This window comes from Epinephelus moara, chromosome 17 (assembly GCF_006386435.1).
Source record: "Epinephelus moara isolate mb chromosome 17, YSFRI_EMoa_1.0, whole genome shotgun sequence".
NCBI lineage: Eukaryota > Metazoa > Chordata > Actinopteri > Perciformes > Serranidae > Epinephelus > Epinephelus moara.
Genome location: NC_065522.1, coordinates 26634791 through 26645643, shown reverse-complemented (window position 1 = coordinate 26645643; position 10853 = coordinate 26634791). Strand labels below are relative to the sequence as shown.

Below are 10853 nucleotides of genomic sequence, written 5' to 3'. Positions count from 1 at the left end.
GTGGTTAAGGTCTGGTTAGGTTTAGGCACAAAAACCACTTGGTTAGGGTCAGGAAAAGACCATGGTATGGGTTAAAATGAAAAAGAAAATGACAAACTCATAAGCCGTGAGCCTGCTCCGCCTCAAGCCGGTCGCGGCGCACCATACGCCCGCTGCGAGCCGTTCAGCACCGCGGAAAGTCGGACTAATGGGATGTCGAACCAATGACATGGACCCGAAATCTGTACTCACACAGCGTGCTGAATGATTTATTTTGCTGGCACAAAACTATTTTTAGTCTGCCGACAAGTAAAAAGTCATAAATAATAACTTTCACTGCTCAAAGATACTCACATGTCTGGAAAACAAACCACTACAGCAGCATATTGAGTGCCAGGTGGCCAGCGCGCGCCGTTAAGCCCTTTTCACACAGAGCGCGCAAAGCGCAGACCTCCGCCGACGAACCCATTCATTGTGTATGTGCTAACACCAGCGCGCGCCGTTATTGGACGGCGCATGGATACTCACAGAAAAGTGCCGCGAGAATAAAAAAAAGAAAAGAAATAAAGTCAGATTAAATATTCCTTCGCAACAATTTTAAAACCAATCTGAGACATTTCTAATGAATTTAAGACATTTTCAGGCCTTACTTTTAGATACATGAATTTAAGACTTTTTAAGACTTTTCAAGGATCCGCGGATACCCTGATGAAACTGCTCACAACTAGGTCTGTGGATTATCTTGAGTAACCAGGTCATGGTTTCTGGAAACACACATTGCTGTTGAGTTTTTCACTTGTGTTGGCATCTAGTTCCTTTATACTGGGTAGAAGGCAGACATCTCTACAGCTGACATCGCTTACACTTGGCAACTCATGCCAAAACAATCTAGACTGATAAATAGCACTACAGGTAAGAGGAGAAATATGTGTTTTTGGTTATGGGATGAACTGTCCCTTTCAAGCAACAGAAGGAGATTCCCCTGATACAAAATTTAGAAGCTACTAAATCAACCACCTTGACACAACTTGCTCTTCTGTTGTTTCAAATTAAAGCAGGAGCATTAGATGTGTCAGCATATATCATTTTCTCTCCTCAGGTGTTTTATGTAACAGAGACAGGAGGTCATGTGCACCTTGAACTCCTATCTTTTGCCAAGATTGTGTCATGTGTCCCTTGTGTCCTGTCTCTCACAGCAAGGGGCTGAACAGGTGATCTGAAGTTGCCCTGCTCACCACTTCTGCTCTGACAGCTGTGTTGACACAAGTTGCAGATAAACGCTGTGAGACAAAAATCATGGGTGTTTTTTTTTAGTTTTATGGAGGAGGGTGACGTTGAAGCCATTTGCAGCATTAGATAAATCCAGGAGAAGCTTGATGGGACGGGCTAAGCTGCTTAGTCATTACAAGTCAATCAGGAAATAAATGTTTAATGACTGACCGTCAGGTGTAAATGTCTCTCACAACCTTTGGGACATTTCTGTCCTCTTGTAGGATCAATGCCTGATGTAATATTGCAGTGTCAGCAGAAAAGCAGGGGCAGGCAAAGTAAACAAGAGGGCAGGGTGTGTTTGAGTTGGGAAAGAGACACAAAGCTTGCACACAGCTGAGGCCCACAAGAGAGAAAACCCAAAAAGTCTGGAGGACAACTGGGAGTAAATATCTAGCACTGACACCAGTACGATAAGAACTGCTGGGGAGGATAAGCTCCACTGTGCAGCTTAAAGGCGCATGTTTACACACTCAGGGGCCATTTGTAAACAACTCTGACCTGTTTTAAAACTGCAAAAAAATGAACACCACCCACTTTCAGATCTTGGAAGAATGCACAAGGCAAATGGGAGTGCACCCTCCACAGACACTCGCTATGTAAACTTGGCTTGGAAGGCTGTAATGGTTTTTAAACAATCCCTGCACATGATCCAAAACACTGGAATGAAACATGTCCCGATCTGCAGTGCGCTCCTGCTGCTCCGCTCTGCAGGCATTGCCACGTTTCTCCTCTCATGCAGAGCCCCATACAGTGTCGAGTGTGTATGCATGCATGCATGCATGTGAGGGGCGTGCATGTGTGTGTGAGGTGCTTTGACTTACTTTTGCACTGCAGGTCCACCATGGCCTGGTACCACTCGTCCTGGTCCGCCTCGTTCTCCGCGGCGATGGCGAAACTCTCGGCCCGGGTGTAGAGCACGATCATGTGCTTGTTCTTGGAGTCGGCCCGCTTGTTGATGTTGAAGCATGTCTCCAGCGCCACCGCTTTCTTCGGGACGGGGGCCTTGCCGCGGAATTTCTTCTCGCTCTCGTAGTACTCCAGGCGGGCCGGGCCGCGCTCCGAGGCGGCGCGGAGCACGAAGTACCGCCGGTGCATGGACTTCTGCTTGCGGAGGTAGCCGCTCTTCCGCACGTCCTCGCAGCTCTGGAGGTCGCCCGCTTGGCTCTCCATGACACCCGACATCTCCTTTATTCCCAAAACAGACAAACTATTTTTTCTTGTATTTGTGCAAGTTTAGAGAAATTCAAACATCCCCCGGCTCCGCTCCCCTCCCTCTCTCCCACATCAACGCAGGCATGTGAGAGGGGAGGCAGGGGTCGGTGTGGGTTGCTGCTCCTCAGCGAGTCCCGGTGCTTGAACCTGAACCGGGGTTTGTTCACGGCTGCAGCTATGGTTAGTTTTCCTCTTCTTTTGGGTTGTTGTGGTCTCCGACGGACGGGCCGGTGCAAGTTTTCCACACGGGCGAGCACATGCGGCGCAGCTCGGCGCGGAGCTCCCCCTACTCTCCACTACTACTACTACTACTGCTGCGAGTGTTTCCAAGCGCTGTCTGAGCGGTTTAATCCCATTTACTGCACATCACACAGCACAGAGCCAGTCCTGCTGCAGCCTGTCTGTCTCTCTCTCAGTCAGTCTGTCTGTCTGTCTGTCTGTCTGTCCACACACCCCTGCTGCCCTGCTCGGCTCCGGTCTTGATGCTGTAGTGAGGAGAGGAGCGGAGCAGCTACCGTGGAGCAGGACTGTCACTCACCGCTGTACGAGTACTCTGGAACAGTGGTGCGTTCAGGGACACAGAGCGAGCTCTGACATAACAGCTCCCAACATTTCTTTCGTGCATTTCTACTCAATAAAAACAGTGTGGGGAAAAAATACAAGTCTATCAGTGTTATCTATAGATATGTAAAATGACTATTATGACAGTATTATTAAAATGGGCAGAAAATGCCCCAATTGTGCTGATACACAAATAATTTAGCCAAGTTTTACATTAAAAGCCACAAATAAAATTAACATTTTTCTTGCATTTAACTTTAAAATAATGGCATACATACACAAAACCCAAATATGAATGACATAAGTACATATGAAGAGTTTAAAGTGACAGCCACCCCATCACCCAAGCCTACCAGCAACCTGTGGGGAGCATCCTCACTACTGGCATCATTGTCTGGTACGGTAACACCACCCAGGCCGAGAGGAAGCCTCTCCAGAGGGTTGTAAAGACTGCAGAGAAGATCATTAGGGCTGAACTTCCATCTTTGAACACTATCTGCACACAATGCTGCAAGAAAAAAGCACAGAGCATCATTTGCATCAGCATACAGCCTGAGACACAGCAGAGGGAACGGCATAATCACACATAAAACACGATTCTATTTAGCATTTCCCTGCCACAGTGAAAGGGATGGCAAAAGCAAATAAGGACTAACTAACTACACTGAAATGTGCAATACCTGTCTGAATGTCCTGCAGGTGGAGCTTATATTCTTGTATTCATTACACTTTTTATACTTTAACTTCAACATGTTAATGCAATGGTGGAAATACCATCTTATGAATGTATGCTCAGTAGAATAAATGGTGATCAGGAGAAAGGAGTATCTCCTTGGCCACTGGTTATGGACTCATATCAAAATGGCAGATAAGCCTATATCATTATGAACTTGCTCTGTGATTATGTGACCCTGTAGAGTGATGTATGAGGACGTACGTGTGACATGTTTTTGTCTGTTAGTTTGTTTACTTCTCTGTCCTTCTAGACTTCAAGGCTCTTCATGGACTGGCTCCAGATTATACTTCAGACCTGTTAGTCCCTTATGAACGTCTTCTGCTTGTCCCAGAGTCCAGACTGAAGACCAAAGGGGACAGAGCTTTTGACACCAGGGCCCTGAGGTTCTGGATCGACCTGCCTGAGGATAAAAGGCTGTCTGAGTCACTGGCTTCCTTTAAGTCTCTCCTGAAAACATCAGTCGGAAAGCATATTCTGACTTTATCTGAGCTGTCTGTTACGGAAGCGTATTGCATTCACTTGACAAATTAAAAAAAAAACTGTTTTATTGAGTAATTTTTTCTGTTTTTCCGAGTAATTTTTTTATTTTTCTGTTTTACGGTGTAATTTTTTCTGTTTTTCATGGTAAATTTTTTTCTGTTTTTCATGGTAATTTTGTTTGCTTTTCGGGGTAATTTTTTGTGTTTTCTCAGAGCAATAGAACAACAGACGCTTTCACTCCTTTCTTGAGAGCTCAATATAATGGAAGCAAACATGACCCGCTTGTTTAGTTTAATCCAGTTTTACTTCGTTTTGGGTTTGAGACACTGGGAGATACTCTTGTCTTTAAGTCATATAGTTGGTGTTATCATTAGTGTGTCAACTTTACGCAGGCACCTTACTCAAGAAAGGAATGAAAGCATTTGTTGTTCTATTGCTCTCTAAACTCAGAAAAAAATACTCTGAAAAACAGACAAAATTACCCCGAAAAACAAAACAAAAAATACCACGAAAAACAGAAACAAAATTATCACGAAAAACAGAGAAAATTACACCGTAAATCAGAAAAATAAAAAAATACTCCGAACAACAGAAAAAGTTACTCAGTAAAACTGATTTTTTTTTATTTGTCAAGTGAATGCAATACGCTTCCGTAGTCTGTCTATTTTGCTATCTCATGATGTTATTACGGATATATTATCTTGTTTTTTGATTTGGCCTTTCTTATTTTATCTTTTACTAGATGACATCATATGACATGTTAATTGTTTTATTCTCCTTGTGTTTTAAATGTTTAGTTTTATTGTACAGCACTTTGTAACTGTCTTTTGAAAGGTGCTATATACATAAAATGTATTTATTTATATTTATTTCATCGTATTTGTTAATTTCTCTTTATCTACTGGAATCCACCTCCATATTATAAAAATTACGTGTCTTATATTCTTGTATGCCTGGAAAATAATGTATGTATGCCACGTTTTGAGCCTTTCAAACCAGTTAAAAACTTGAATTACAAAAAAGACAAATGCCCATACACAGAGACACTTTTTGCAAAATATTACAAAACTGAAGTTATTTGTCTATCTGGTGAAGGGTTGCAACAGCATGAGATTTTCACAGTATGATAACCATCTCAGAAAATATCAAGGTTTCGCGGTATCATGGCATTAGTGAATTTATATTATTATTTGTCAGTATGACCCTTAAAGGACTCAAAATAGAAAGGTTACTGTTGGTTTAACAAATGTTTTATTACTACAATTGAATTAACCTATATTGTTATGAAAGTATCTGTAAAAAGTCTTCCCTTAGACAATAACTTAAATAAAGGGGAAATTTAATGTCCTGTTGCATTTTTTTTCCCAGTATTGTAGCTAAGCTAATGTATATGCTATGCTAGCCCTCAACGAATACCTTACAGTGAAACCGGTATATTGCTGCAACCCTAATCTGGTGTTTAGCATTAGCTCCACAGCTCTCAGCAGTTTTCAAACGTAATATCTTTAAAGGCGAGTATCAAATTAACAAAAAAACAGGACATAGATTTTAATGGTAGGTACAGGGCCTTCAGATATACCAGCCAAACACCAACAACACAATCACCCAAACGAAGATATGCTAGCTAACATTATGCTAACGGAATGCTAACAAAACGTTAGCATGCTAATCACGCATAATGAATTTACCTGGACTTTACAGGTACCTAGCAAACTGGAACATAAGGTTAGCTTACCTTTGTGACCAACGGTATACTATTTCTTCTACATTTAGTGTTTTGAATTGTATTCATTTTGTGTTAGTTTGGCAGCTCTTTTTAACACTTACAGTAAAACGTCAGAGGAAGCCACTTACATTAAACAGCCAGAAGATGGCGCGTATCCTCACAAAATGGCCGACTCGTTGCTAATGACAACACATTCACATTTCCCACAACAAAACAAACGTCTCGATATTGCTAACTTCTGTTAATGTTGGACAGTGTTACCATTATTTTTCCAAAGCATAATTATCCAAAATGGTCTTAATGATAATTAAAATTCGAAATGGTAAAGCTAACCATAATTTTACACGGTTTATTGTGAAACAAGGACACGATAAAGAAGGGAACGCCATGACGTCAGTGACAGCTTCAAGGAACCAGACTTCTCAGTTCTTAATTTGGTCCACAGATTTTTTTAAAAGAAGTTAAAGGGTGACATTGATGTAAATTAAATTATATTCTGAAACGTGTTCCCATTTATGTTGATCCTGCACTTTTACATTGTGGGAAGATATTAAATAGGTCTACTAAATGTATAGCTGACATCATTATCTCTGATTTGCTATGATTACTGTAACAAAGATATTAATGCTTTTTTCCTTATAAATCAAATTTTAATTCTCACCAAATTTCACTTTTACAAACATTAACAAAAAAACAAAAACAAAAATTCACATTTCTGATGCACCAATACTTGTCAAGGATTTCGTCCTCACAAGCAAAAAAAGCTGTCAAAATAATAAATGTATGCAATATCTTCAAAATTTTTAAGTTAACATTCGGCAACATCCACTCCCATCTTTACACACAAGTGTATACACTATGGTATTATATGTATAGTTATGTAATGAATAGGTAGGAGATGCACAGTAGCCTATGACACTGGATAACAATAAAGAAATAAACAAAAAATCACACATAATAAGCAAAACTGGATAAAAAGATGAACACTGGTGAATGAACAGAGATAAATCAGTAGTGAATGTGATGAAATATATGCCAGGAGTTTGCATTAGTAAAGGGAAAAAGCTAGGTTTAATAACAAACCTGCCCTGGACTGAGTTTTTTAGGGCTCCTTTATTCAAACCACTTAAATAAGACACTCAACTCTTACCTATATTTTTGTGAGTGACTTTGACACTGCATTTTAAAAATTGTGTTAACATAATATCAAATATGTATATTATAAATGGTTGTAAAGTCTTTACAACTCTTAGACTATTGGAAAATGTCTTCATTTAGTGATTTTGTTTATTTTGTATGTTTGTTTTTGTAGCATTTGCAGATTAATTTGTGGAAATAGGCACCATGTGAGCTCAATCCGATGTTTAATAATAAGTTAGCTACATTATTATCGTTATTATTATTATTATTATTACTGGTAGTTGCTCCCTGTATCCTAATTCTGCCGAATGAACTTGAAGTTTCCTTTTTACTTTCTTTCGTATATTTTCAAAAATCATTTACGTCCCTGAATAAATTGTAAGATAATATAGCTTTTGAATTTAATTTCATGTTTTTGATTTAATTTTTTCTATTTTCATCTGTTATTTGTGTTTTTCTCCCATTTATTACATCTTGTGAGTTTATCTGAGTACTCAATGAGTAATCTATATTTCCCACGGCACGTTAAGGCATCACTCCCAGTTTGTGTGTGTGTGTGTGTGTGTGTGTGTGTGTGTGTGTGTGTGTGTGTGTGTGTGTGTGTGTGTGTGTGGAGTAATATTTCAGTTCTGGCTCTGAGTCCATCCTGTTCTATTTATTGTAGAAATCCCCCTCTGTCCTGTATTCATGTGTATTAGATATCAACTCAACTGTGAAAGCTCGCCGCAGATTTTGATATATAAATATTTTGCTACACGAAATGCAGCAGGAGGTCGCTTAAAATATATTAAATTCATAGTGAAACCATTGAATCCTGCAGGAATACAGTGTTTTGTGTTATTGTCATTACTGATTGAAATGCCCCAGATGAAGCTGCTGTAAGTGAATATTTGTAGGCGCCATATTTGTGACTGTGTGAGTACAGTGATTTTGATGTGTTTGGACTGTCTGGCTGCGCAGTAACAACCTCCATCTCTCACACTTGGTGCATGGCTGCATGAAATCCCATCGAATGATAACATATAATACATATTAATAATGGTGTGCGTGTTTGGAGATTTACTCTGAATTTAAAATGACAATAAATCTTTTAAAGGGGTCTATTAATAGTCATTCTGAAAGCCGTAAAGGGTTTCTATCTTTGTACTGTATCATGCTCATGCAGTATGTATGTTGTTATGCAATATGCATCCAAAAGTAACCTTGCGCACGAGGTCAGGGAAAAGTGGATATCAGGCGCCTCCTGTTGTTCATAGGATTTATTACAGCCTTTAAAAATAAGCTTTTCTTTACACTGTGGAGGTGTCACAGTCTTAAATTTAAGGGTTTTAAAAAGTTTTCAAGGTATGTTTTCGCTGAATTTAAGACTGCGTTTTGGACAAATCATCTGTGTCTTATTCATCATTGCAGGTAAAAATAAATGTGCATTATATATATGATGGATTCTGTATTTTTGTTTCATGCACACAAACACAAGACCATTACAGTATCGTTGCCTCAATCCAAAATATTTGTTGTCATACTGCTTTGTTCCAAGTAAAATATTCCGCCTGCTATCTCAGACCCAGCAGATAAAGTCTGTCAGAATAAAATGTACCCCTTCTGAGACATAACTTGAAATTTTAATGGTTATACAACCAAAAGAAATCAACATAAATGGAGGTAATTTTATTTACGTATCTATATATTTATTTTAAAAATGTAATGTAATTTTATTTTATTCTATTTTCATTTGTATTTATTTTCTAAAAAAAAAAAGATTTAATTTAATTTAATTTAATTTAATTTAATTTAATTTAATTTAATTTAATTTTATTTTATTTTATTTTATTCTATTTTCATTTGTATTTATTTTCTAAAAAAAAAAGATTTAATTTAATTTAATTTTATTTTATTTTATTTTATTTGATCTATTTTACCAAAAACTGCATCCCTTAAGTCCTCGTAGGCAGGAGAGTAAAACAAAAAATGATCCTCAATTTTAATTTCACCTCTCACACTACAAATTCACATTTACATTTAGCCCACAGGAAAGTGCAAGTATAAAGTAAAAGACAATATTAGGTTCAGTGGTTGGTTAAAGATTATTAACACCAGAAATGTGGACTATCAGACAGAAGAATTACATCAGATACAATGTTTGTGGCAGCTGAGACCTCACAAATTCAAATTTAAGACAATTTAATGACTTTATATTTATACATTTTGAATTTAAGACTTTCTAACCCTGCGAGAATAGATTCTCTTTGTTAAAGCAAGCTTTTGTTTATGTAAAATAAGCATATCATTTTGTTAAAGATGCTTAAGAAAAAAATAAATATACACGACGGACATGGGTTTGCCTTTTTCAAGGGCATACATAGAAAAATTGCACTGACTTAATGAGAGTTCTTTGAACACAGGCGTATTTTCACGTTAGCCATCACTTAAAAGGGCCCATTCTCGACCCAGCACACTGTTGGACAGCCAGCTCTCTCTATCACTGTCTATATTTATGCCGTAAATAAATTAATGTACATGGTATGATAACTGTCAACTTTCATGTGACTGCTGCAACTCTACACAAGACTGGATCATTGTATCCCCATTCAAGTTAGCAGAGCGCTAAACCATGAGTAGCTGGCGTGACTGGCAGAAGTCCATTCGGAAGCAGTGCCAATAATCAAAGTACTTTTATACTTGGCCGAAGCCGTTGAAAACTGGTGCTTGGGCAGTGACTTGCGGAGTCAGAAACCAACAAAAAAAGCCATCCTTTAACGCTGGCATGATAGTTTAATGGCGCTCTGCGGCATCAGGGGGATATGCGACAGGTCAAGAACTAAAGTTAAGGCAACAGAAGTCGTATCTGGACGCAAAAGTCCATGACCAAAGTCGATATGTGACAAGGTCGGAGTGAGAATGTGTTGACGTAGCAGTTAAACTTCTTTGGCACAATTTATCACTGAGCAACTTTCATAGGGAATGATTGGGGTCCTGCATTCAAAGTTGTATCCACGTCTCCTTATACATCCAAGTTACAGCTGGGGAGTGACTCTAACTAACATCTGTGATACTTTCTACTGTGAAAAATCACTTACAAAAAGTTTTCTAACATGTTCCTGCAGGAATATGATCCAAGATCAGAGAGAAATTAACAAAACCAGCAACCAAGATTACGTTTCCCTGACGTTAGCATGTAGCTTCATGTATGAGCCAGTAGGAGGTGCTGTTGCGCTGTCTATTTCTCAGCAAACGTGACGGTTCACACTGTTTGTCCCTGGCAGGACACCGTAGCTTTCAGATTCGTTCTGTTCAGGGCGCCATGTTTTTCAAAGTTTATGCTCCCTTGTCTTGCTAGGTTAGCATTGTTACAGCGTCCTGTACTATATTACAATAATAACGCTAAAACCACACATTTTGTTCATTTGTCCAGTGTTGCAGTTAATTAACATATCAGGTGACAGTCCACCACGAAGTCTGAGTATAAATTAACCGTGTTTTTTTACTGTTTGATGACGTTGTTGAGGTGAGGCTACGAGTGTAGCTAGCTGCCGTAGCCTGACGTGCACCTCACCAGACATGTAACTACACGTCACAGTGACGCAGACCTCCTGTCTATTTCTGTAAGCTGAAACCATTTCCCTCAGCTGAAACCATTTCCCTCAGTGGAAACTAAGCTTTGATTTTCTTTACTTTCACAGATAAGAAACACTAAATTTTGAAGACAATAAAGCCTCCACATTTTAAGTCTTGTGTGTGATTTATCCT

At 39.0% G+C, this 10853-nt stretch overlaps 2 protein-coding genes across 2 annotated transcripts in view; both read right to left on the bottom strand.

Moving 5' to 3' along the window:
* si:ch73-335l21.1 (insulin receptor substrate 1-B) overlaps nucleotides 1-3121 on the bottom strand; it is a 77786-nt gene extending 74665 nt beyond the window's left edge. The window contains exon 1 of the mRNA XM_050067666.1: nucleotides 2073-3121. Within this exon, the coding sequence (XP_049923623.1) occupies nucleotides 2073-2433 (361 nt within the window). The 5' untranslated portion in view covers nucleotides 2434-3121. The remainder of the gene's footprint in view (nucleotides 1-2072) is intronic.
* Nucleotides 1-10853, bottom strand: part of zgc:194930 (uncharacterized protein LOC557813 homolog) — a 278453-nt gene that overhangs the window by 54801 nt on the left and 212799 nt on the right. The window lies entirely within an intron of this gene.